Source organism: Oncorhynchus nerka, linkage group LG22 (assembly GCF_034236695.1).
Source record: "Oncorhynchus nerka isolate Pitt River linkage group LG22, Oner_Uvic_2.0, whole genome shotgun sequence".
Lineage (NCBI taxonomy): Eukaryota > Metazoa > Chordata > Actinopteri > Salmoniformes > Salmonidae > Oncorhynchus > Oncorhynchus nerka.
In genome coordinates this window covers 72,824,135-72,852,028 of record NC_088417.1, presented here as the reverse complement: position 1 = coordinate 72,852,028, position 27,894 = coordinate 72,824,135, and the positions used below count along the sequence as shown (strand labels likewise).

Sequence of the window (27,894 nt, the reverse complement as noted above, 5' to 3'; positions counted from 1 at the left end):
TGTGTCTTTAAGATCTGCTGGTATCTGGGAGCTGAGGGTCTGTCTATTGTTGGTCAGACAAAAGCGTGAGTCAGATTCATATAGGAGTGGTGGGGAATAACTTCTCAAATCACAGTCACAAAGCCGCCAAGCTAAACCTCAATAACCCCATACCTCTTTCTGAACATGGGTAAGTGGTTATCTAATGAGTTTTTCATATTTTCTATGACTATCTTAATAGTAAAAGTCTGTGGAGTATAATTAATCTACTTTTGAAATATATATATATATTTTTTAGAAAATATAATTGTTGCTTCACTTGAGAACAATATGAAGGCTTGATTAATATTGTGATAATTGCTGGTTTTATTGCAAGTTGATTGTATGATTGTCTGATAAGATTATAATGTCCACTTGTGGGTACCTCATGGGTTATTCATAACACAACATTGGTAATATTGCAACATTAGAAACATAGGCAGGATTGCTCAAATATTATTCCAGGTTGCACGTAGGTAATATTGTAGACTAAATAGTCCATTTGGAACATTTGAGATAAGCTAAGCTTATTGATACTCATTACTCAAAACATTGATTGCAATTCCTTGAAAACAAAACATGAGATTCAAATACATTCAGGATCATCATCTAATCAATGAGATTAAACTTCAAATACATTCAGGATCATCATCTAATCAATGAGATTAAACTTCAAATACATTCAGGATCATCATCTAATCAATGAGATTAAACTTCAAATACATTCAGGATCATCATCTAATCAATGAGATTACAATTCAAATCGAAACAGCTCTCACACAGCTAATATCTGTAAAATATTTTCTAAAAGTTGGATTGAACTCATTGGGGTTCAGAGAGACAGAGGACCAGCGCAGGCTGCTGTCAGGGAGAGGTCATGCAAGGTCGATCACGTCAAAGGCTCTCACACTTCCAGTCTTGTCCATGGCATAATTAGCAAATTTGCATGGAGTCCTTTGATTCACGTGGTAGATCTGACTCTGGAGTCAGTTTAAGTCGACCAACTATTCCTCCTTCACTACTATTTCTTCAAACAAAATAGTTACTCTGCACTACAGTTGATTCAGATTTAGCATGATTTAAGGACTTAGTTTGGTATGATCCTTCAGTGGTATCTGTGCTGTGATTTTATTAATAGGTTATCGTGGCGTTTCAAAGCACAGCTGAAGAGGGGGCGTCTGCCGCTGATGTAATTTCCAGGGACTCAAACAACTTTCCAGCTGTTGCTGTTTTTATTTAAATGGCAGTATATTTCATTAATATACTTTGTTCCTTCCTACCAACTAAAATCACAGAAACCATAATATTACAGGAACATTTAGTCAGTGTGCAACAGTTGCTCAGTCATCTATTATGTATGATCATGACAGTGTTTGCCATTCCCGAATGGGGTTTGTAGATCATACAACTTTGATGAGCCACTTGGTTGTTGTTGTGAAGATATTTCAGTTTCCCCCCACCCATTCATTGTGCTTCCTCCCACCCTTGAACACTTGAACCGCAGTCCCAACCCCCTGCTGACATAGACACTTATTCGCTGCCATAGTACCAGTCCCAGCCAGCTGTAGCTGTGGGCTGGACTGGGTGAGTAGTACTGACGTTGCCATCGGTACTGTGAGAATCCTGGTGGTGGAGATACTCCCCTGACCTCCGCCCCACCTGCCCAGGCACCCGATGGCTTGTTTATTAGATTGTTGGTTTGTGTGTGTGTGTGTGTGTGTGTGCGTGCGTGCGTGCGTGCGTGCGTGCGCGCGCGCGTGTTTTGTGTGTGTGAGGTGGTGCTAGTGTGGTCTTTGTTTGTTTGACATCACTGGCCTTTGTTCTCCTCCACTCCTAGCTAAGACAAAGGGCACTGTGTATCCCACCACAAAGACAGGCTCTCTCTCTAAGCCCCTGGAGCCCATCCCTCAGTGCCCTCTTCTCTCTCTCCTCTCTTGGTGACGCCTGTGGTGGCGGGTGGTGGTGAAAGAGGGTTGGACTCTGGAGAGAAGAGGGGCTGAACTGTAAGCTGTTGGCAGGAGCTGAGGAGCCTTTACACACGGATGAAACCAGTGCAGAGAGCTGTTCTTTAGTTGCAATATCCTGCAGAAGAGCCTTTAGCATCACTGGTTCATAAACTCTTTGCTTGTTGTTGAGGAGCACAAGATCGAAAGCAGCAAATGTTTCCGGTCAGACAGCCTTGGCTTTGCAAAGCCCTAGGTGCATCTCTCTCTCTGATTCCTATACCAATACAGCCATTAACAGTCTGGATGTTTCCTATCTGCTTCCCCAGCACAGCTTACATTGGAGGAAGTGTATGAGAGTGCTGTGAAGTCATTGGTGGCTGGTTTTGTATGGGCGCTTTAACGTTACTTGGTTGGATACGCTGCTCTGCTGCACTTGGTTTCGCTGTTGTGTTTCGCTAAAATGTTTCTGTTGCTTTCATGCCTGTTGATGGAAGTTGTTGGTGGATGTTGATGGATTTTCAGCAGAAACAGTGGGGTCTTTCTATTCAACAGCTCCCCAAGTAGGGTGACTGACAGGTGTCTGGACTGTGGCGTAGATGTGCTGTGTGTTGGTGTGTGCGGTGTGTGCCGCCTGTGTGTTGATGTATTATGCCCCCTCACCAGGTTGTTATGATTGCTGTATCCGCTGCCTGGGGGCAGTGCCCTACCCGTCCCTGGTGGCCACTCTGCTCTGCTTCACCGGCATGGCACTGTTCTGTGGCTGTGGGCACGAGGCACTGGCCAACACAGAGGTTCTCGCCGAGACTTACTTCGCTCGTAACATACAAGACTATGTTGTCCTGGCCTCGTTGTGAGTTGAGTGGTCCTTTTAATTGATGAGTAGAATTTTCTTCCTAGTAAGTGTTTGTATTTGTAGATAGGTTGTGGAAATCAAGCAACATAAATGTAAAGACTCTTACAGTAGTAGTAGTAGTAGTAGTAGTAGAAGTTAGTAGTAGTACCCCTTCCTTTAGGTAGGTTGAGAGCAGCCACCTCTCAACAGCAAATGTTTATATCTGACCTCTCCTTATTATGACCTGTCCTTGTCTCCCAGTATCAAGTACTTCCAGTTCGTGATCTATGGCCTGGCCTCTTTCTTCTTCCTTTACTGCATCCTGCTGCTGGCTGAGGGATTCTATACCACCAGTGCCGTCAAGCAGACCTTCGGAGAGTTCCGGAGCACCAGATGTGGCCGCTGCCTTAGTCTAACGGTGAGTAGGGGAGTGGGAGAGAGAGAGGTGAGGGGGCAGGGGGGAGGAGGGAATGACGTCACCTCGCTGTTAGGTTGCTAAAATAATATTGACACTATAGCCTACTGTACTCTAGCTTGTAACCCACCCACTGCAATAGAGGTTGAAAAACAATCCATAAACAATTCATAGAGTAGTTAATTAATCATCAGTTAACTATCCATGAATCCCTCATATATTATGCTCTGGGGATATTAGGCTCATGTTAGAGTATTTACCCTCTGTGGTGGGGTATTACTGCAGTAATAAGGCCTCATGGGACATGTTGTGTCACATCCTGATTCCCTGGAATTTGACCAATAACTTCCTGTGACCTCCTACTCTGCTTCCTGCTACACAGTTCATCATTGTGACATACGTCCTGGCAGTGATCTGGCTGGCGGTGTTTGCCTTTACAGCCATACCCGTCTTCTTCTTCTTCAACATGGCACAGACCTGCCACACCATCAACATCCTGGCTGAGACGACACCCAGCATCAACCAGCATGGCTGGATCTGCATGGATGCCCGGCAGTATGGTACGTTTAGCTTATGATGGGCCCAGCCGGGCCACCTTATGTTATTTTCTTTTTAATACATTTTTTACATTTGAAATGTACTGGACTTCATTTCACATTAATGAGACAAGCTTCGCTTTAGGACTGCTGCCCTGGAATGCAATGCCAGGGAAGGCTTGTGGAATGACCTTGGCATCCATTTGCAAAACAAAAGAGGTTAGTTGGTGGTAGCTCTGTCTGACAATAAAACTACTTTGAAAGAATGAATGTTCCTGGATTATGTAACCTTTAACACATAGCTAAATGTTCATTCTGCATAGCAATTCAATGTACAGTACATGCACTCTATGAGGCCCCTTTTTATAATGTGTACTAAAATGCATTTAATCATATTTGCATGTTTTGTCTCTGCAGTTCTTCATCACCTATGACCTATATATCGCTGCCTTTGCTGGTGCAGGGATCGCTCTCTTGGCTCTGGTGAGTAAGAACGTCCACCCAGAGACTGATGAGTCTATGGGGCCTGTCAACCTCTTGGTTTAAGTTCAGAGTATGATTTGATGGTAACAGTTTATAATAGCTATCCTTTATAAACCATTTATAAATTAGTAAATAAATAAACTATTCGCAGATTATTAATAGTTAAATATCAGTACATTACTAGTAACTATATTAGTTAAAATTTACAAAAATTATGTTTAACTAATGCAGTTACTAATAATGTACTAATCATTTACAAAGATTTGTACATCATTTGGTAATATTTAGTTCATTTATAAATGGCTTATAAAGGATAGTTATTATAAAGTATTACCGACTTGAGTTTTGCAGCTCCATTTGGCTTAGTTTAAGGCATACCACCAAAGAGGTATGGGGTTAATTTAAGGCTCTTTGGCAGAGAAGAATAATAACAGAGAAATAGACAAATGTATCATACTGTACATCAGTACAGTAGCTAAGTCTTTATTGATTTTCAACAATGATTAAGATGACAAGACCAGCCAGGTCATAAGAGAAAAGCTCACCAATAGAGAACAGACTTAGTGTTATATAGGTGTAACTGTAGGGGCATATGGAAGTGATCAACGTGTGCCCGAAGAGAGATCAGCTTGTGAGGCTACTGAATAATTGTGTCATCTAAATGAAGCTGCACTTTTGCAAAAACATATTTAGGATTTATTTCATTTTTTAAAATAGTTTCTCTTTTGTCCCACTCTTCATCTTTATCTCTAGTTTATGTATGTGGTAGCCACCACATATAACTATGCAGTCCTGCGGTTCCTGGGCAGGAAAGGGCTGCGCTGTTAAAATCTGTGCCCTTTCACGTCTCCATCACCCCATAGACTGGGCCTGAGGGGCGCAGTTACACATCACACCACTGAACTCCATCCATCCCCTGTGAGACACACCTGCAACCTGGATCCCCTACCTACTGCTGGCTGCTTCCCTGGAGGGCTCCAATGACTGACACATGGTTCATCTGACCATCTGGTTTATCACCTCAGCCTAGCCTCAGAGCCATACTTTATGTATTTCTGAGCACCTCCAAGACGTATGATACCTACTAATGGTCTAGTTACTTTAGACAGAAACTAAAGTAGGGAGGTTGGTCAAAGAAGAGGGGTGGGCTCAATCCATGACTGTATGATATTGTACGACCGCTATTCCATTCATAACATAACCTAATGTAACGTAATATATCATGCTAAATGTAGTGTCAAAGATTTACGTTGAGAATAATACAGATTGCCCTGAGACCACGTTGGGTCGTTATGACTTTAAGCCCCTCCCCCTACTCACCAGTCTTATACCTGTGGTTCTCAGTCCAGGAGGATGACTCTCTGATGTCTGTTGCTAATTTTCACATTGGATGTAGCGTCTCTGATTTTGGTTCACACATTTAAAAAAAAAAAAAAGCTTTTAAAAAGTGTCACTGGCGCTATTGTCAGATTGTGGGCTCTATTTAGCTCTCTAAATCTGAGTGACATGGAGAGATGGCTGCTCTCCATGCTAATCAGAACTAAGAAACCGATCCCAGTCGCCTTGCTTACTGATATGTATATAGATTGTGAACATGATCTAGCTCCTGTTGCTTTAGATTGTGTTAGTAAATGAGCTGTCCATTACTGTAACTAGAGAAAACAGCAGAATGTGCCAAAGTTCTCTACAACACTCAAGTGAAATGTGGGAGTGTAATGTGGGAGTCGCTCTTTTCTAAGTGTGTCAAAGCACTTACGGCAGCTTTTTTGCATTCACTCTTGATGTAGTACCTATTGTTTGTCCTTTTGACTGATTACTGTGTGTGGGGGTGCAAGGAAACCCAATTCTATGGATGTGCTAAAGGTATAAGCTAAATAAGATACTCCGTTTTCATTCTCCATATGTATTAATGCTCTCTGCTTTTAAACTGTAGTGTTTGATTTTCAGGGGATTTCTGGCTGGTGAGTGGCCTGCTATGCTATTTACTGAATTGGGTGTGTATATAATGCTGTGTTGAATTGATTAGCCATTAAAATGTATCAAAGCCTTTGAACCCAAGGTATTAAAATATTGTGCTTCATTTCATTTCATTGTCATGCAAATGTCAAATGGTAAAACAAAACTTCCAGTGAGGTTGTCCACATGGGTAATATAATGCACAACAACAAACAAGACAAATGTTATTAGATGTTAATTATTGACAAATTATGGAAACGGTCATAAATCATTTATATATTTTTTCTCATTAAAGATATACATGTCCTCCACATGGTGAAAACACAATAAATGGGGAAAAAAATATGATTTGTTTACAGAAAAAAGTCTTACATTCACAAAAGAATGGCATTCAGTGTCAGGGAAGGAGAATTGATGATAACTCTGGAATTATAACATCTTACAACAAAAAAAATTGAACAGTGTTAGCAAGTAATCTGTCAAAATGGTTGTGTTGGTGACAGGGATGTTCCAGGGATGACACTGTTGTGCCCTCTGTGTCAAGGTGATGAGAAGCCCTGGGGCCTACATGGTTTTAATAAAGCAGCCATCACAGTGGATCACTCTCCCATGCACGAACATGGAGGTCGTCATGTCCCCCAAGGCCTTACTGCACAATCCGCACTGAAAAAAGGAAATATTCCCCTCAGTATGGAGAGAGAGAAAGAGGACTAACATATCACCAAAAAACAAGTGTCATAATGTTCAGTTCACTGACAGATTTTTTTTAACAATGAGGTGTCTGGACAAGGGTTGGGGTGCTGTACCTTAAAACAGTCTGGGTGGCTGTAGATTTGTGGGTAATTGATTGTGATCTTGACATTTCCATCAATTGACTTGTCACAGTATGAACAAATGGCTTTGCCATCCCTGCAGGGGAGAGGGGAAGTTCATCAATATTGAGTACGGTCAAAACATCTCTTTCTCAAGTATAGAAAATACACTATAACCTTTGGAATGGCTAAAACAGACTCGATTGTTAATAATTGGAAAAAAATATGTTTACTTTTACAGTGATGGAAAAAGTACCCAACTGTCATACTTGAGTAAAAGTAAAAATACCTTAATAGAAAATGACTCACGTAAAAGTCACCCGGTAAAGTTCTACTTGAGTAAAGGTATAAATCGGTTTAAAATCCTTATATTAAACAACCAGATGGCACCATTGTCTTGTTTTTTTTATTTACAGAAAGCCACGAGCACACTCCAATACTCAGACATTTTTTTACAATTGAAGCATTTGTGTTTAGTGAGTCTGCCATATCAGAGGCAGTAGGGATGACCAGGGATGTTCGGTTGATAAGTGCTTGAATTTGACTATTATCCTGTCCTGCTAAGCATTGAAAATGTAATGAGTACTTTTAGGTGTCAGGGAAAATGTATGGAGTAAAAAGTAAAATATTTTCTTAACGAATGTAGTAAGGTAAAAGTAAAAGTAGTCAAAAATATAAAAAGTTAAGTACAGATACCACAAAAACACTTAAGTAGTACTTTAAAGTATTTTTTACTTAAGTACTTTACACCACTGTACTTTTATGAGGAGAAATGTGCATCCTGCAATGTGTAGTATTATGCTGGTGTAATTATTGGTGTAATATTTTTTTTAAACTGTCTTCCCCTTACTCATAGTAAAGGTGTGTTCCTTTTAGGCCTACTATAGTCTGAACATGGACAGAATGACAACACTTACTTGGTGTGACGAAAGTCATGGACTATCTGATGCTGGGGTTCAGCATCCTCCTGTTGCTGAATGCTGAAACAGTACAGAAACAAATAGACACTGAAATTGCACTGCCCAAATGTAGAAAATGTACATACCATGCGGGTGTCTTACTGCATTACTACTGCATGTATTGAATGTATGTATGCATGTGTCGAATAACTTAAAGGTTAAATGTACATTTGAAATGTGTGCTTGTTTATTGTACTGATTAACTTATCTGCTCAAATTACTTTAAAATAATTGTACTGTCTCTAGTAGGAAAAGATTAGGACAACTTAATATGAGGGCACACTCACAGTGATGGAACCTGACCCCCACAAGGGGATGGTGTAGGTTCTGATGCAGGTGCTATTATATCATCTGCCACGACTTCAGCAGCAGGTAGCTCCACGTCTAATGCCTCCTCAAGTTCAATAGCAGCTGATAATTCCTGAACAACTTCAACAGCTGCTTCAGCCACAGCTTCAGCTTCAGCTTCAATGATGGGTTCAGATGTTGACTCCTCAACTACGGGTTTAGCTGCAGCCACAGGCTCAACTACAGGTTTAACTGCAGCCACGGGCTCAACTACAGGTTTAACTGCAGCCACGGGCTCAACTACAGGTTTAACTGCAGCCACGGGCTCAACTACAGGTTTAACTGCAGCCACGGGCTCAACTACAGGTTTAACTGCAGCCACGGGCTCAACTACAGGTTTAACTGCAGCCACGGGCTCAACTACAGGTTTAGCTGCAGCCACGGGCTCAACTACAGGTTTAGCTGCAGCCACGGGCTCAACTACAGGTTTAGCTGCAGCCACAGGCTCAACTACAGGTTTAGCTGCAGCCACTCAGGCTCAGCCACAGGCTCAACTAGGTTTAGCTGCAGCCACAGGCTCAACTACAGGTTTAACTGCAGCCACGGGCTCAACTACAGGTTTAACTGCAGCCACGGGCTCAACTACAGGTTTAGCTGCAGCCACGGGCTCAACTACAGGTTTAGCTGCAGCCACAGGTTTAGCTGCAGCCACAGGCTCAACTACAGGTTTAGCTGCAGCCACAGGCTCAACTACAGGTTTAGCTGCAGCCACAGGCTCAACTACAGGTTTAGCTGCAGCCACAGGCTCAACTACAGGTTTAGCTGCAGCCACAGGCTCAACTACAGGTTTAGCTGCAGCCACAGGCTCAACTACAGGTTTAGCTGCAGCCACAGGCTCAACTACAGGTTTAGCTGCAGCCACAGGCTCAACTACAGGTTTAACTGCGGCCACAGGCTCAACTACAAGTTTAACTGTAGCCACAGGCTCATCTACAGGTTTAACTGCAGCCACAGGCTCAACTACAGGTTTAACTGCAGCTACAGGTTTAACTGCAGCCACAGGCTCAACTACAGGTTTAACTGCAGCCACAGGCTCAACTACAGGTTTAACTGCAGCCACAGGCTCAACTACAGGTTTAACTGTAGCCACAGGCTCAACTACAGGTTTAACTGCAGCCACAGGCTCAACTACAGGTTTAACTGTAGCCACAGGCTCAACTACAGGTTTAACTGCAGCCACAGGCTCAACTACAGGTTTAACTGTAGCCACAGGCTCAACTACAGGTTTAACTGCAGCCACAGGCTCAACTACAGGTTTAACTGTAGCCACAGGCTCAACTACAAGTTCAATTGCCTCCACAGCCGCTGGCCTAACTGCAGGTTCTTCAGAAACACTGTCAACAGGTTTCACTACAGGTTCTAAGACTGATTCTACAGCAGCCTCTTCTGATTGAATTTCACTTGCTGGTTCCACTGTGGGTCCCACGGTGGGTTCTGCAGTGAGTTTTGCGATGAGTTCTCCATCAGCTTCTTCCACAGATGCAGGTTCCTCAGTCGTTGTCTCAGAGGGCTCTGCTGCCTCTGGTTGGTCAGCAGGTGCATCTACAGATTCCTCCACTGCAGGTTGTTCCACAGGTTTCCCAAGAGATTTGTCTTTTGATTCTGCTGTTGGTGGGTCCGACTCCTCCACAGCTTCTGACAACTCTTCAGGCCTACTGTAAATCAGTCACACAGAATTAGCACTTAAATACGCTTTATGGCAGTAACTGATTCAAGCACCCATTATACTACTTCTGTCAGGGTGAACAACAGCACCTGCTATCTATATTTCTCCTCAATTATATTCTAAATGTGCACAAAATCTATTCTTGCATAAAACAAAAGTAACATTCATTTTAATGGAGCTGGGGATGTGCTTGGCTACTTCATAGTGAATACATTAACCCCTTACCCCCCTGGGAAATGGCCTATATAGTGCTAGATTGAAAAAAAATAAGACAGGAAAAATATGGAAATGATATACATAACCATGGTAGCAATTCAAAGGGAGATTATGGCAAGATTATTAGGCTAAAGGTGAGGACACAACAGTTAACCTGACACAAGACTGAATCCAAACATTACACTGTTGATTGTATGTGCATTTTACATTTACTGTATTTTTAGCCACATTTGATGATAACGAAATCTGAAAATACTCTGGATACATTCAGTAACATGATAAGAATATTATTGGGAAATTTAGGGTAGGTGCAACATAAGACAAAACAATTACAAGAGTTTGAGTGAGAGGTCTAATTGGTGGCCACACCTCTCCATAGTGTGCACAGTTCATAAGTCATTTCAATGCACTTTCATGACTCAAAGAAGAGTCTTCAACTAAACTCAGCAAAAAAAGAAACATCCTCTCACTGTCAACTGTGTTTATTTTCAGCAAACTTAACATGTGTAAATATTTTTATGAACATAAGATTCAGCAACTGAGCCAAAAACTGAACAAGTTCCACAGACATGTGACTAACAGAAATGGAATAATGTTTCCCTAAACAAAGGGGGGCTCAAAATCAAAAGTAACAGTCAGTATCTGGTGTGGCCAACAGCTGCATTAAGTACTGCAGTGCATCTCCTCCTCATGGACTGCACCAGATTTGCCCGTTCTTGCTGTGAGATTTTACCCCACTCTTCCACCAAGGCTCTTCGCTACGAGTGTAAAGTGCTAGAGATAAGTTGATGTTATGTCCCAGGGTGATGGAAGGATACTCAGTCGGAGTGGATGCAATTTCAGAGAGAGAGAGCGAGAGAGAGTATATTTTCTACCAGGAAAACATTACCTTATAGGGAAATGTGACTGGCTGATTTTGAATGGTGGGGGGCTCGTTGGGGAATCCAGAGATCTAAAAGGTAAGAGAAAAGACATACCCTAAGATAACTTGTCGGAACTAAACTACCGGTCAAAAGTTTTAGAACACCTACTCATGCAAGGGTTTTTCTTTATTTTTTTTACTATTTTCTACATTGTAGAATAATATTGAAGACATCAAAAAAAGTGTTAAACAAATCAAAATATATTTTATATTTGATTATTCAAATAGCCACCTGTTGCCTTGACAGCCTTGAACACTCTTTGCATTCTCTCAACCAGCTTCACGAGGTAGTCACCTGGAATGCATTTCAATTAACAGGTGTGTCTTCTTAAAAGGTAATTTGTGCAATTTCTTTCCTTCTTAATGCGTTTGAGCCAATCAGTTGTGTTGTGACAAGGTAGGGGGGTATGCAGAAGATAGCCCTATTTGGTAAAAGACCAAGTCCATATTATGGCAAGAACAGCTCAAACAAGCAAAGAGAAACGACAATCCATCATTACTTTAAGACACGAAGGTCAGTCAATACGGAAAATTTCAAGAACTTTGAAAGTTTCTTCAAGTGCAGTCACAAAACCCATCAAGCGCTATGATGCAACTGGCTATCATGAGGACCGCCACAGGAATGGAAGACCCAGAGTTACCTCTGCGCAGAGAATAAGTACATTAGAGTTACCAGCCTGTCTGCAGCCCAAATAAATGCTTCACATCTCAACATCAACTCTTCAGAGGAGACTGTGTGAATCAGGCCTTCATGGTCGAATTGCTGCAAAGAAACCACTACTAAAGGACACCAATAAGAAGAACAGACTTGCTTAGATCAAGAAACATGAGCAATGGACATTAGACCGGTATAATTTTGTCCTTTGGTCTGGAGTCCAAATTTGAGCGTTTTGGTTCTAACCACCATGTCTTTGTGAGATGCGGTGTGGGTGAACGGATGATCTCTGCATGTGTATTTCCCACCGGAAAGCATGGAGGAGGTGTGGCGGTGTGGCGGTGCTTTGCTGGTGACACTGTCTGTGATTTATTAACATCTCTTGGGTAGGGGGCAGTATTTTCACATCCGGATGAAAAGCGTGCCCAAAGTAAACTCCCTGTTACTCAGGCCCAGAAGCTAGGATATGCATATAATTGGTAGATTTGGATAGAAAACACTCTAATGTTTCTAAAACTTAAAATGATGTCTGTGAGTATAACAGAACTGATATGGCAGGCAAAACCCAGAGGACAAACCATCCCAAAAACAAACACAAAATCACCCTACCAATGTTTTCAATGGCTGTCACTTTTATTATAAGGCGAAATCCTCCCAGATCGCAGTTCCTAGGGCTTCCACTAGAAGTCAACAGTCTAAAGAAAGAGTTTCATGCTGGTTTTTGAAAAAATTTGCCAGAATTTTCTAGGTGGCTCCCATTTTGGCTGTACAGTTTCCAACCGCATGGAAGAGAGAGCGTTCTTTGGTATTTTTCTCCGGGAAAGACAATAACGATTCTCCGTCTTAAATTGTATAGTTTTGTTACGTATTAGGGTACCTAAGGTTTGATTATAAATGTTGTTTGAATTGTTTGGAAAAGTTTATTAGTAGCGTTTGGGATTAATTTTGTATGCATTTTGATGGAGGGAAACTGGGTGGATTATTGACTGAAGCACGCCAGCTAAACTGAGTTTTTATGGATATAAAGAAGGACATTATCAAACAAAATTACCATTTGTGATGTATCTGGGACCTTTTGGAGTGCCAACAGAAGAAGATCAAAGGTAAGGTATTTATTATATCGCTATTTCGGACTTTTGTGGCGCACCTGCCTGGTTGAAATATGTTTTTCATGCTTTTGTATGCGGGGCACTGTCCTCAGATAATCGCATGGTGTGCTTTCGCCATAAAGCCTTTTTGAAATCTGACACAGCGGCTGGATTAACAAGAAGTTACACTTTATTTTGATGTATTACACTTGTGATTTTATGAAAGTTAAATATTTATAATTCTGTAGTTCGAATTTAGCGCTCTGCAATTTCACTGGATGTTGGCCAGGTGGGATGCTACCGTCCCACCTGCCCATAAGAAGTTATAAGAATTCAAGGCACACTTAACCAGCATTGCTACCACAGCATTCTGCAGCGATACACTATCCCATCTGGTTTGATTTGTTGAACACTTTTTGGGTTACTACATTATTCCACAATGATACTGGGAAGAGATAAACAATATGCTATTCATATTTTACAAGTAAAACGACTCAGCTACTGAGTTTTATGGGTAGATCTAAAAAAATATATATATTGTGTAAATATACATACAAATGGAAATTAAACACTACACTAAAACACAAACACCCACTCAAATTTCTTAGCTGCTGAGAGGACATAGGACTTTGCCAGGGGTCTGACCCTGCTAGATGTCAATGACCTACAGAAGAGAAGAAAGAGGTAATTAAGTTATGACATGTTATTACACTTTAATAACTGTCCAATACTGATTCATCACATGCACAGTCAAAGGTAATTGCCCTCTTACCATTTGGTGATTTCCTCAGGGGTCAGTGGGTCAACATCTGGTGTCACTGTAGGACTGTAGGGGTTGCATGGAGCAAGAGAGGTAACAGGGCTGGATTCAGCTGAAAAGAGACCAGTGGGTTTCTTTGGAAGTTCTGGCTTACTTGAGAGAAGAAAATAGTGGGGTTGTGGAATGTTAGTTCCAAATAGACTAGCGCCATAAATATAAAATCTGACTCAATTGTTAATTGCAATTAAAGCTTTAGATAAATCATTAATGTCTTAGACAAAGATAAATGTGCCTCCATTGTCTCCTAAAACATCAAGTGGGTGCATTTAGGTTTGGAATGGGTTACCGTGGTTGTCCCTCTTCTTCATCTGGGTCTGTCACTCTACGGATCCAGCTGCCGTCTCCCTTGAGGGAAGTACGCACCTTCATGGTTCTAACCACCTGTGCTCTGTTAACTTCTACAACACACACACACACATTACACATACACTTGATATTATTCTGTGTTTTGATATACCACAATTGCTCATGATGGAGCAGTGATGTTTTATATAGTGTTTAGTTACAGAGTTATGTAGGTCAACACACCCTTGGTGGCCATGGTCCAGTCCAAGTCTCTGCTTCCTATTGAAACAAAGAACACGGTTGGTGGGTAATTGTGTGGGGATCATAGTATGTACAGAACAGAAGTCTGTATGTACTAAATATATATTGCATTAGAAAAAGGTATAACCAAAGGCACTTCAGCCCAGCTTAAACAAAAAAGGGGAATCAGTTGCTAGACTGAAGGACTTGAAAATCCAAAAAACATTCCTTCCCCCAGGATACTTCAACTGGTGACTATCCGGGAGAACAAAGAAAAAGGAGCACACTGGTACTGCGTAAATCTAATAGATTTATTGACTGGACAAACAAACAATATGCTTGAGTTTCGGCCTTAATCACCTTCATCAGAGCCTCGAGAAGGAAAATAGTGGGAGGCACCTACAGTTGAAGTCGGAAGTTTACATACACCTTAGCCAAATACATTTAAACTCAGTTTTTCACAATTCCTGACATTTAATCCTAGTAAAAATGCTCTGTCTTAGGTTAGTTAGGATCACCACTTTATTTTAAGAATCTGAAATGTCCAAATAATAGTAGAATTAATTATTTATTTCAGCTTTCATTTCTTTCATCACATTCCCAGTGGGTCAGAAGTTTACATACACTCAATTTGGTAGCATTGCCTTTAAATTGTTTAACTTGGGTCAAATGTTTCTGGTTGCCTTCCACAAACTTCCCACAAAGAGTTGGGTGAATTTTGGCCCATTCCTCCTGACAGAGCTGGTGTAACTGAGTCAGGTTTGCAGGCCTCCTTGCTCACACATGCTTTTTCAGTTCTGCCCACAATTTTTCTATGGATTGCCCCTTGGTTGCTGCCATAGAGTTACATTAGAAGTGCCCATCCAAAAAGGCACAAGGTCATTGAGCACAGGTAAAATGTCAAATCACGTTATATCTACAGCAGCTTTGATTGGACAACATCATACTTTCAAAATCTTAGCTTGCAAGCTAGCAGTCATCATCATGAATGAAGTCGACAATTTACTGGCAAATACTTTTTAATCCTTGTCATACGAAGATAAATAATGAAGAGAAATTATAGATGTAAAGTATTGGTGCTCATATGCCATTGGACATAAACAAGTTGGAAATCGCAAATTCAACAATGAGTGGTTTGGAAGGAATCAGTGGCTAACTGCAAGCATTGCAAAGCAATCACTAGCCTGCTATTCAGTGGAGTGGATGTGTGGTCCCAAGTCTGTGTTTAAGGGTCTATTTTCCAAGCTTAAAAGGATACACATTCAACATTCGCCATGGTGTCTATCCAGCATGACTTCTGACTTGCTCAAACAACAGGAAACTCAGAACTGGGAAATATGATTTTGGTGAGTTCAAGATAACTGGGAACTCTGATAAAAACAAGCTCAGACTGGTAAAATACATTTTGAACGGACATCCAACTCGGAATTGCAAGACGGGAACGCCGGCCTCTTTCTAAAGCTCCGATCTGAAGATCACTGACGTCATGATTCAACCTCTTTTTTTTTCTCCAGAGTTCCCAGTTGTCTTGAAAGCACCATAAATCTAGAGAATTCCAGACTTTGATGACAAAATTTGCCCATGAAGGATCGCTGTGCCACCTTCCTGTTCATGTGAGAACAGCACAACAAGGTATGCTTGTTGTCTTGTATGCCGCTGTATAAATGATGTAATATGCCAGGGAGATCTGTATACTGGGGTTATATCCTGCCTGGTTGGCCCTGTCCGGGGGTATCGTCAGACAGGGCCAGTGTCTCCCAACCCCTCCTGTCTCAGCCTCCAGTATTTATGCTGCAGTAGTTTATGTGTCGGGGAGCTAGGGCCAGTCTGTTATATCTAGAGTATTTCTCCTTTCTTACCCGGTCCCCTGTGTGAATTTAAGTATGCTCCCTCTAATTCTCTCTCTCACCCTCTCCTTCCCCTCCCGGAGGACCTGAGCCCTGGGATCATGCCTCAGGACTACCTGGCCTGATGACTCATGACTAAGTTTGTCCTAGCTCGCTCATTAATGTCTTAATGGAAATTAAGGATTGCCTCACATCTGCTCGTCGTCCCATTATAACTAATTTTGCCATATCAGCTATGTTTTTTTTAAAGGCAGTAAATGAGGCTGGATGAACTATTTCCCTGCCAGACAAGACTCTGCTGATAGCCAGGTGTAGCAATGTTAAGGTGTTGGGACTGCTGTTGGGACACTGCTTATCCTCTTTGGGCTGCAATCCCATTAACGGGATGATATGACAACAGCCAGTGAAAGTGCAGGGTGCCAAATTCAAAACAACAGAAATCTCATAATTAAAATTCCTCAAACATACATGTATCTTATACCGTTTTAAAGGTAGTCTTGTTGTTAATCCCACGCAGGTCGCTATCATGTGGAATGCGCGTGACCAGAAAATGGCTGACTGCCAGACACCTGTTCATTCTGTTCTTATTCAGTCCCACAACACAGTAGAAGCATTCAAATTTCTATAGACGGTTGACATCTAGTGGAAGCCCTAGGAAGTGCAACTTCATTCATATCTCAAGGGGATTTCAATGGGAACTGTGTTGAAAACCTACCAACCTCAGATTTCTCACTTCCTGTTTGGATTTCTCCTCAGGTTTTTGCCTGCCATATGAGTTCTGTTATACTCACAGACATCATTCAAACAGTTGTAGAAACTGAAAGAGTGTTTTCTGTCCAATACTAATAATAATATGCATATATTAGTAACTGGGACTGAGGAGCAGGCTGTTTACTCTGGGCACCTTTCATCCAAGCTACTCAATACTGCCCCTGCAGCCATAAGAAGTTATGTATGCCCTAACAGTTTGTGGGCACCGTTTGCCACTGATATAGTTCAATTAATGTATGGTTTGGTGTTGTGTAATGGGTTTGCTGGCACTGAATGTGTACAAAAACTTAACCAACAATCAATGCCGGTGTGTTAGTGAGGAAGAATGTGTTAATAAAAAATTGGTTCAATGGATATAATGTCATCATTGTGGGCGTGGCATCCCGTGTAATGACCAGCAGTGTTTCTAAACTGCACTGCGGCCACTATGGCATTTCTATATATATATGCACTACCGGTCAAAAGTTATAGAATACCTACTCATTCCAGTTTTTTTGTTTATTTTTGACTATTTTCTACATAATAATGAAGACATCAAAACTGTTAAACACATAAGGAATCATATAGTAACCAAAACAATCTGTTGTGTTGTGACAAGGTAGGGGGAGTATACAGAAGACAGCGCTATTTGGTAAAAGACCAAGTCCATATTATGGCAAGAACAGCTCAAATAAGCCAAGAGAAATGACAGTCCGTCATTACTTTAAGACATGAAGGACAGTCAATACAGAAAATGTCAAGAACTTTGAAAGTTTCTTCAGGTGCAGTCGCAAAACCCATCAAGCGCTATGATGAAACTGGCTATCATGAGGACCACCACAGGAATGGAAGACCCATAGTTACCTCTGAGGATAAGTTCTTAAAATTTACCAGCCCAAATAAATGCTTCACAGAGTTCAAGTAACAAACACATCTCAACATTAACTGTTCAGAGGAGACTTGCTTGAGCCAAGAAACACGAGCAATGGATATTAGACCAGTAGAAATGTGTCCTTTGGTCTGGAGTCTAAATTTGAGATTTTTGGTTCAAAACGCCAAGTCTTTGTGAGATGCAGCGTGGGTGAACAGATGATCTCCGCATTGTGCATTTCCCACCATAAAGCATGGAGGAGGTGTTATGGTGTGGTGGTGCTTTGCTGGTGATACTGCCTGTGATTTATTTAGAATTCAAGGCACACTTAACCAGCATGGCTACCACAGCATTCTGCAGCGATACGCTATCCCATCTGGTTTGGGCTTAGTGGAACTATCATTTGTTTCAATAGGACAATGACCCAACACACCTCCAGGCTGTGTAAGGGCTATTTGACCAAGAAGGAGAGTGATGGAGGGCTGCATCAGATGAACTGGCCTCCACAATCCCCTGACCTCAACCAAATTGAGATGGTTTGGGATAAGTCGGACTGCAGAGTGAAGGAAAATCAGCCAACAAGTGCTCAACATATGTGGGAACTCTTTCAAGACTGTTGGAAAAGCATTCCAGGGGAAGCTGGTTGAGAGAATGCCAAGAGTCTGCAGAGCTGTCATCAAAGCAAATGGTGGCTATTTGAAGAATCTCAAATATATTTTGATTTGTTGAACACTTTATTGGCTACTACATGATATGGCAACTGCTCAGCCTTCGACCGCAAGGCACTACAGAGGGTAGTGCGAATGGCCCAGAACATCAATGGGGCCAAACTTCCTGCCATCCAGGACCTCTTTACCAGGCAGTGTCAGAGGAAGGCCCTAAGAATTGTCATAGACTCCAGCCACCCTAGTCATAGACACCCACACATAACAACAAGAGAGACAACACTACATAAAGAGAGACATAAAGACAACAACATAGCAAGGCAGCAATACATGACAACACCGCATGGTAGCAACACAACATGGTAGCAGCACAAAACATGGTACAAACAACATAGCAGGGCAGCAATACATGACAACACAGCATGGTAGCAACACAACATGGTAGCAGCACAAAACATGGTATAAACATTATTGGGCACAGACAACAGCACAAAGGGCAAGAAGGTAGAGACAACAATACATTACACAAAGCAGCCACAACTGTCAGTAAGAGTGTCCATGATTGAGTCTTTGAATGAAGAGATAAAACTGTCCAGTTTCAGGGTTTGTTGCAGCTCGTTCCAGTCGCTAGCTCCAGAGAACTGAAAAGACAAGCGAACCAGGGATGTGTGTGCTTTGGGGACCTTTAACAGAATGTGACTGGCAGAACAGGTGTTGTATGTAGAGGATGAGGGCGGCAGTAGATAGGGGAGTGAGGCCTAAGAGGGTCTTATAAATAAGCATCAACCAGTGGGTCTTGCGACGGGTATACAGAGATGACCAGTTTACAGAGGAGTATAGAGTGCAGTGATGTGTCCTATAAGGAGCATTGGTGGCAAACCTGATGTCTGAATGGTAAAGAACATCTAGCCTCTCGAGAGCACCCTTACCTGCTGATCTATAAATGATGTCACAATTATGTCATGAGATCTTGGCCAACAACCTCCTTCCCTCAGTAAGAGCATTGAAGATGGGTCGTGGCTGGGTCTTCAAGCATGACAACGACCCGAAACACACAACCAGGGCAACTAAGGAGTGGCTCCGTAAGAAGCATCTCAAGGTCCTGTAGTGGCCTTGCCAGTCTCCAGACCTGAACCCAATAGAAAATCTTTGGAGGGAGCTGAAAGTCCGTATTGCCCAGCGACAGCCCCGGAACCTGAAGGAACTGGAGAAGGTCTGTATGGAGGAGTGGGCCAAAATCCCTGCTGCAGTGTGTGCAAACCTGGTCAAGAACTACAGGAAATGTATGATCTCTGTAATTGCAAACAAAGATTTCTGTACCAAATATTAAGTTATGCTTTTCTGATGTATCAAATAAGTATGTCATGCAATAAAATGCAAATTAATTACTTAAAAATCATACAATGTGATTTTCTGGATTTTTGTTTTAGATTCCATCTCTCACAGTTGAAGTGTACCTATGATAAAAATTACAGACCTCTACATGCTTTGTAAGTAGGAAAACCTGCAAAACCGGCAGTGTATCAAATACTTGTTCTCCCCACTGTATATATATAAACTCAGAAAAAAAAGAAACGTCCCTTTTTCAGGACCCTGTCGTTCAAAGATAATTCGTAAAAATCCAAAAAACTTCACAGATCTTAATTGTAAAAGGTTTAAACACAGTTTCCCATGCTTGTTCAATCAACCATAAACAATTAATGAACATGCACCAGTGGAACAGTCGTTAAGACACTAACAGCTTACAGACGGTAGGCAATTAAGGTCACAGTTATGAAAACTTAGGACACTAAAGAGGCCTTTCTACTGACTCTGACAAACACCAAAAGCAAGATGCCCAGGGTCCCTGCTCATCTGAGTGAACGTGCCTTAGGCATGCTGCAAGGAGGCATGAGGATTGCAGATGTGGCCAGGGAAATAAATTGCAATGTCCAAACTGAGAGATGCCTAAGACAGCGCTACAGGGAGACAGGACGGACAGCTGACCTCGCAGTGGCAGACCACTTGTAACAACACCTGCACAGGATCAGTACATCCGAACATCACACCTGCGGGACAGGTACAGGATGGCAACAACAACTGCCCGAGTTACACCAGGAACGCACAATCCCTCCATCTGTGCTCAGACTGTCCGCAATAGGCTGAGAGAGGCTGGACTGAGGGCTTGTAGGCCTGTTGTAAGGCAGGTTCTCACCATACATCACCAGCAACAACGTCGCCAATGGGCATAAACCCATCATCGCTGGACCAGACAGGACTGGCAAAAAGTGCTCTTCACTGACGAGTCGCGGTTTTGTCTCACCAGGGGAGATGGTCAGATTTGCGTTTATCATCAAAGGAATGAGCGTTACACAGAGGCCTGTACTCCGGAGCGGGATCAATTTGGAGGTGGAGGGTCCGTCATGGTCTGGGACGGTGTGTCACAGCATCATTGGACTGAGCTTGTTGTCATTGCAGGCAATCTCAACGCTGTGTGTTACAGGGAAGACATCCTCCTCCAGCATGTGGTACCCTTCCTGCAGGCTCATCCTGACATGACCCTCCAGCATGACAATGCCACCAGCCATACTGCTCATTCTGTGCATGATTTCCTGCAAGACAGGAATGTCAGTGTTCTGCCATGGCAAGCGAATAGCCCAGATCTCAATCCCATTGAGCATGTCTGAGACCTGTTTGGATCAGAGGGTGAGGGCTAGGGCCATTCCCCCCAGAAATGTCCGGGAACTTGCAGGTGCCTTGGTGGAAGAGTGGGGTAACATCTCACAGCAAGAACTGGCAAATCTGGTGCAGTCCATGAGGAGGAGACGGACTGCAGTACTTAATGCACATCTATCAGTGTTAATGCAAAACGTTAATTATTTCACCTCTATGGCCTATTTATTGCCTAATCTTACTACATTTGCACACACTGTACATATATTTGTCTATTGTGTTATTGACTGTACGTTTGTTTATCCCATGTGTAACTCTGTGTTGTTGTTTTTGTTACACTGCTTTGCTTTATCTTGGCCAGGTCGCAGTTGTAAATGAGAACTTGTTCTCAACTGGCCTACCTGGAAAAAATAAAGTTGAAATATATAAAAAATAAATAAAATGCAGCTACTGGCCACACCGGATACTGGCTGTTACTTTTGATTTTGAGCCCCCCTTTGTTCAGGGACACATTGTTCCATTTCTGTTAGTCACATGTCTGTGGAACTTGTTCAGTTTGTCTCAGTTGTTGAATCTTATGTTAATACAAATATTTACACGTGTTAAGTTTGCTGAAAATAAACACAGTTGACAGTGAGAGGACGTTTCATTTTTTGATGAGTTTATGAAATACAGTGCCTTGCGAAAGTATTCGGCCCCCTTGAACTTTGCGACCTTTTGCCACATTTCAGGCTTCAAACATAAAGATATAAAACTGTATTTTTTTGTGAAGAATCAACAACAAGTGGGACACAATCATGAAGTGGAACGACATTTATTGGATATTTCAAACTTTTTAACAAATCAAAAACTGAAAAATTGGGCGTGCAAAATTATTCAGCCCCCTTAAGTTAACACTTTGTAGCGCCACCTTTTGCTGCGATTACAGCTGTAAGTCGCTTGGGGTATGTCTCTATCAGTTTTGCACATCGAGAGACTGAACATTTTTCCCATTCCTCCTTGCAAAACAGCTTGAGCTCAGTGAGGTTGGATGGAGAGCATTTGTGAACAGCAGTTTTCAGTTCTTTCCACAGATTCTCGATTGGATTCAGGTCTGGACTTTGACTTGGCCATTCTAACACCTGGATATGTTTATCTACATTCCATTGTAGATTTTGCTTTATGTTTTGGATCATTGTCTTGTTGGAAGACAAATCTCCGTCCCAGTCTCAGGTTGTTTGCAGACTCCATCAGGTTTTCTTCCAGAATGGTCCTGTATTTGTCTCCATCCATCTTCCCATCAATTGTAACCATCTTCCCTGTCCCTGCTGAAGAAAAGCAGGCCCAAACCATGATGCTGCCACCACCATGTTTGACAGTGGGGATGGTGTGTTCAGGGTGATGAGCTGTGTTGCTTTTACGCCAAACATAACGTTTTGCATTGTTGCCAAAAAGTTCAATTTTGGTTTCATCTGACCAGAGCACCTTCTTCCACATGTTTGGTGTGTCTCCCATGTGGCTTGTGGCAAACTTTAAACAACACTTTTTATGGATATCTTTAAGAAATGGCTTTCTTCTTGCCACTCTTCCATAAAGGCCAGATTTGTGCAATATACGACTGATTGTTGTCCTATGGACAGAGTCTCCCACCTCAGCTGTAGATCTCTGCAGTTCATCCAGAGTGATCATGGGCCTCTTGGCTGCATCTCTGATCAGTCTTCTCCTTGTATGAGCTGAAAGTTTAGAGGGAAGGCCAGGTCTTGGTAGATTTGCAGTGGTCTGATACTCCTTCCATTTCAATATTATCGCTTGCACAGTGCTCCTTGGGATGTTTAAAGCTTGGGAAATCTTTTTGTATCCAAATCCGGCTTTAAACTTCTTCACAACAGTATCTCGGACCTGCCTGGTGTGTTCCTTGTTCTTCATGATGCTCTCTGCGCTTTTAACGGACCTCTGAGACTATCACAGTGCAGGTGCATTTATACGGAGACTTGATTACACACAGGTGGATTGTATTTATCATCATTAGTCATTTAGGTCAACATTGGATCATTCAGAGATCCTCACTGAACTTCTGGAGAGAGTTTGCTGCACTGAAAGTAAAGGGGCTGAATAGGGGCCAAAAGGTGGCGCTACAAAGTATTAACTTAAAGGGGCTGAATAATTTTGCACGCCCAATTTTTCAGTTTTTGATTTGTTAAAAAAGTTTGAAATATCCAATAAATGTCGTTCCACTTCATGATTGTGTCCCACTTGTTGATTCTTCACAAAAAAATACAGTTTTATATCTTTATGTTTGAAGCCTGAAATGTGGCAAAAGGTCGCAAAGTTCAAGGGGGCCGAATACTTTCGCAAGGCACTGTAACACATATGGAATCATGTAGTCATCAAATAAGTGTTAAACAAATCAAATATTTTATATATATTTTATATTTGAGATTCTTCAAAGTAGCCACCCTTTGCCTTGATGACAGCTCTGCACACTCTTGGCATTCTCTCAACCAGCTTCACCTGGAATGCTTTTCCAAAACACTTAAAGGACTTCCCACATATGCTGAGCACTTGTTGGCTGCTTTTCCTTCACTCTGCAGTCCAACTCATATCAACCCATCTCAATTGGGTTGAGGTTGGGTGATTGTGGAGGCCAGGTCATCTGATGCAGCCCTCCATCACTCTCCTTCTTGGTCAAATAGCCCTTACACAGCCTGGAGGTGTGTTGGGTCATTGTCCCGTTGAAAAACAAATGATAGTGGGACTAAGCACAAACCAGATGGCATGGCATATTGCTGCAGAATGCTGTGGTAGCCATGCTGGTTAAGTGTACATTTAATTCTAAATACATCACTGACAGTGACACCAGCAAAGCCACCCCCCCAGCATCACACCTCCTCCTGCATGCTTTACGGTGGTAACCACACATGCAGAGATAATCTGTTCACCTACACTGTGTCTCACAAAGAGACGGCGGTTGGAACCAAAAATCTCAAATTTGGACTCATCAGACCGAAAGGACAGATTTCCACTGATCGTGTTTCTTGGCCAAAGCAAGTAACTTCTTCGTATTTGTGTCCTTTAATAGTGGTTTCTTTGCAGCAATTTGACCATGAAGGCCTGATTCACAGTCTTAAAGTAATGATGGACTGTCGTTTCTTTTTGCTTATTTGAGCTGTTCTTGCCATAATATAGACTTGGTCTTTTACCAAATAGGGCTATCTTCTGTATACCAACCCGACCTTGTCACAACACAACTGACTGGCTCAAACGCATTAAGGAAAGACATTCCACAAATTAACTTAACAAAGCACACCAGTTAATTGAAATGCATTCCAGGTGACTACCTCGTGAAGCTGGTTAAGAGAATGCCAAGAATGTGCAAAGCTGTCATCAAGGCAAAGGGTGGCTACTTTGAAGAATCTCAAATATAAAATATATTTTGATTCGCTTAAATACTTTTTTGGTTACGACATATAACACATGGAATTTTCATAGTTTTGATGATGTCTTCAATATTATTCTACAATGTAGAAAATAGTAAAAATAAAGAAAAACCCTTGAATGAGTAGGCGAGTCCAAACTTTTGACTGGTTCTGTATATTTACAAATGTATATATGGTGGATTGGAAATGATGCAATTACATTGATGGACGCTACAATCTAGCTGCAATATTAAAACTGATCTACCCCCTAAAAAAACATAATTAAAAAAAGATCCCATGGCACGTATCGTAAGAGTAGGGGTGATAACCCCGGTGTCCTGGCTAAATTCCCAATCTGACCATCATGGCCACCTAATCATCCCCAGCATTCAATTGGCTCATTCTTCCCCCTCCTCTCCCCTGTATTATTCCTCAGGTCATTGCTGTAAATGAGAATGTGTTCAGTTGACTTACCTGGTCAAATAAGGGTTAAATAGGAAGTGCAATGCTCTTCAGGAAACAAAAAATGATGAGTTGGCATACAACACAAATCTACTCAGGTGGGTGAACCTCTGTGCCCCTACAGGCTACCAGAATATCATCCATATATCTGTGCCACGGGACAATATTATTAAATAATGTGTTAGATACAGCATTGTTAATGACTTTATTTTTTCCAGAAAGCTATAAACAAATTAACATAATTTGGCACAATTGCCGCTCCCATCGCATATTGAAAAAAGTTAATAGTTAAAGTCTAAATAAATCCAGAAGTGGTCAGCAGACCTTCAGGGCGTGTATATGGTGGGAGAGGGCTTCTAGGCCTCCTGCATGGGGGATGTTTGTAAGTATGTCATTAGATTCATATTTGACATTCTCAAGGATCTTTAGCACGTAAGTGGTGTCGCCAAAGAAAGCTGTGAGGAAAGGAACCAACTTCATGTAAAAAAATATACAAATTGGGATAGGGGTTCCGTGAGGCTATTATTAGTACAGACTATAGGCCTCAGAGGAGGGTCAGATTGTTTCTCAAGAAACAGAGTGCTACTTTTTTTCAGTTGAAGTATCCGGGGGTAAGGAATGTTTTTTAGATATTAGATTACTCAGTGGAGCTGAAAGCCCTGAGGGAAAGATCTAGAGCTTGGATTCTGTCAGTCATCCATCTTTTTACCATGACTTCACACACAATTTATGGGCCAACATTTCACTAGCAACCGGTGTTACCGCATTCTGGGACTCTAAAGGAATGATCGGCATCACATTTAACCAACATATGCAAAACCCACAAAATTATGTAACAACAAATATGTACAGATGTACATGAACATACCAATTATTACAGGCCTCTAGAGCAGGGGTTCTTAACGTTTTACATCCTGGGACCCAAATTAGAAATGCTGTGCTTTCCTGGGACCCAAGCTTATGAAAACTATACGTAAATATCAGTACATTTAATTGCCCTTATGCCTAAAACAAATGCAATATAGACAAAAACAAATAACAATGAAATACCCATATAAAGAGCAATTCATGTTTATTTTTCCCCATTAAAAAAACTCTTACATATCTGTCTAGGCTGGAACTAATGCTGTTAATATACAATAAATAATTTAAATTCTGAGCTGGAATAAACTGATTGATCACTTCACACAGATGTATAAGAGAACACACAGGCTCAGCTTTTGATAGTGTAACCCCAAGTAACAGTACATTGAAAGATTCAGGCCTACTGTACATCTTACTGTAGAAAGTATTGCTGAAAAAAAGTTCTAGGTTAGAACTGTTGCTGTTAAAATACAATAAATATTTTCTTATTTTGTCTGGAATAAACTTTTTGATCACATCACACAGATATAGACCAGAAAACAAACACGCAGTCACAATGAGGTGTGTGGCTGGTTGAAGTTTTCAACAAGTATGTCGATTCTGGGCTCAGTTTTTGATAGTGTAACCCTGAGGTCATGCTCAGAATTGGGTATGTTTCTGTACTTGTTTTTTTAGGTACACCAGAGTTGAGAACCCTGACTTGGGTAAGTGGTGCCAAACTGGAAAATAATATCTACTGCCTTCTCACTCAGGCAGGGGACCACTTCCTGCTGTAGATGAGCAACCCAAAGTTGTGTGTGTGTTTGCCTCAAAAAGGATCTTGTTTCAGTTTTTTCCAGAATAAACAATATTACTTGTACTTTAACAGTAACAGTTACAATCTGGAATTGTTTAACAATAATTTATACAGTCAGATGTACAGTAGTTCAGATAATTATTTATCTTCATCTGTACTGTTACTTAGGTAGGGTTTCACTAAGTACAGTAGCTATTTTAACTAATTCGGTTTAGCAAACGTTAGCTAGCTATTAGCTGTGTACATGGGGATTGTTCAATAGAGAAACTCACATCTACTTTAGTACTATGAGCGATACTAACGTTACTCCCTTATTTCTGCTGATCATCACCTGTTAGAAAATGACAACAATGCCTTGCTAGCTGAATTACTTTTCCACTGTCGAAGCACTGTTTCCTGAAGCATTGTGCCCTGTTCTGAAATAACTCCCTCGGTTTACCTTCATGCTGTGGACGTTTGGTCAGGACGTGTATGAAACCAAGAGAGATAAATGTATCGTTGTATGAGCTCAGTCAGAACATGTGGCTAGCTTGAGTCAATTTGATGACAGAGGTGAGTGAGAACGACAAGACAGTGGCTGTCATCTGCTGCTGAACGACACTGCAGCTTGTGTGTCGCGGAGTGATCTTCAATAAAACTGCAGAAAAAAGATCCGGCGAACCGCCCCTCCCACAGCTGCTAAACTGATCAGAGACACTGCTGCTAAACAGAGAGCACAGTTGCACTTGGCAAAATCAGTTCCAGTAATGAATGAAATAATTACACATTTACCCCCAACATTGTTATTACAATCTGCAATGACTGCAACAAACCAAGGATGCTGGAAGAGTCATGTGATCTACTCCAAAGAATGGAAATTTGCCAAATTTGACATGAATCTATAACCAGTTGTAAAATATCTTCTCCATTTGCCGCTCCAATCATTGTGGGCAACTGTGTCTGCATCCACACACTCACATTATACACACTCTCCACTGAGTAATGGATTATTCACACTCTACAGATGGTCAAGACTAGCAGCACCAAAACAAAGGTAAGTCTAAGGACCTGTAGTGAAACCTGTTGAAAGTGTTTCTCAAGGAATGCAAAGGCAACAACATAAATATCAGTTTAAAGATCATGTGTATGCATATGTAAATCATTTAAATGTTCTGCAGTGAGAGCAGTCTGAATTAGCAGCATAATCTCTCCCTCCCAGTATTTTATAAAGTCTTCAGATTGTTGTCTAAAAGATCAAAGGCAGGCAGAACTCACCTGTTGGAATCAGTACTGTGGATGATAGCAGTGCCGCAGTACCTGGTCTGGGTTTGTAGCAAGTCAGGTCCTCCTTTCACACAGCATAGATGCTTCTCACTGTGGGATGGTTGAGACCGCAAACTTCCTTTGTATGTTTGA

At 41.6% G+C, this 27,894-nt stretch overlaps 2 protein-coding genes across 3 annotated transcripts; one reads left to right on the top strand and one right to left on the bottom strand.

Moving 5' to 3' along the window:
- Positions 1-64: 64 nt before the first annotated feature.
- plp1b (proteolipid protein 1b) lies at positions 65-6,283 on the top strand. Of its 2 annotated transcripts, none has more exons than XM_029627908.2 (7): positions 65-169; positions 2,628-2,814; positions 3,058-3,214; positions 3,594-3,771; positions 3,893-3,966; positions 4,165-4,230; positions 4,984-6,283. In XM_029627908.2, exons 1-7 carry the CDS (start codon positions 166-168, stop codon positions 5,056-5,058), a joined length of 741 nt encoding a protein of 246 aa, XP_029483768.1. In that variant the 5' UTR covers positions 65-165; the 3' UTR covers positions 5,059-6,283. The 2 variants fall into 2 exon arrangements, with proteins under 2 accessions (XP_029483768.1, XP_029483767.1); XM_029627907.2 differs by lacking the exon at positions 65-169 and adding an exon at positions 1,955-2,217.
- si:dkey-125i10.3 (calphotin) lies at positions 5,387-27,894 on the bottom strand. The gene is made up of 11 exons (XM_065006820.1): positions 27,754-27,894; positions 14,201-14,236; positions 13,959-14,070; positions 13,625-13,765; positions 13,448-13,516; positions 11,077-11,139; positions 8,801-9,957; positions 8,245-8,755; positions 7,916-7,978; positions 6,993-7,095; positions 5,387-6,849 (listed from the first exon to the last, which is right to left on the bottom strand). The coding sequence occupies exons 2-11, from the start codon at positions 14,211-14,213 to the stop codon at positions 6,751-6,753; spliced, it is 2,331 nt and encodes a 776-aa protein (XP_064862892.1). The 5' UTR covers positions 14,214-14,236; positions 27,754-27,894; the 3' UTR covers positions 5,387-6,750.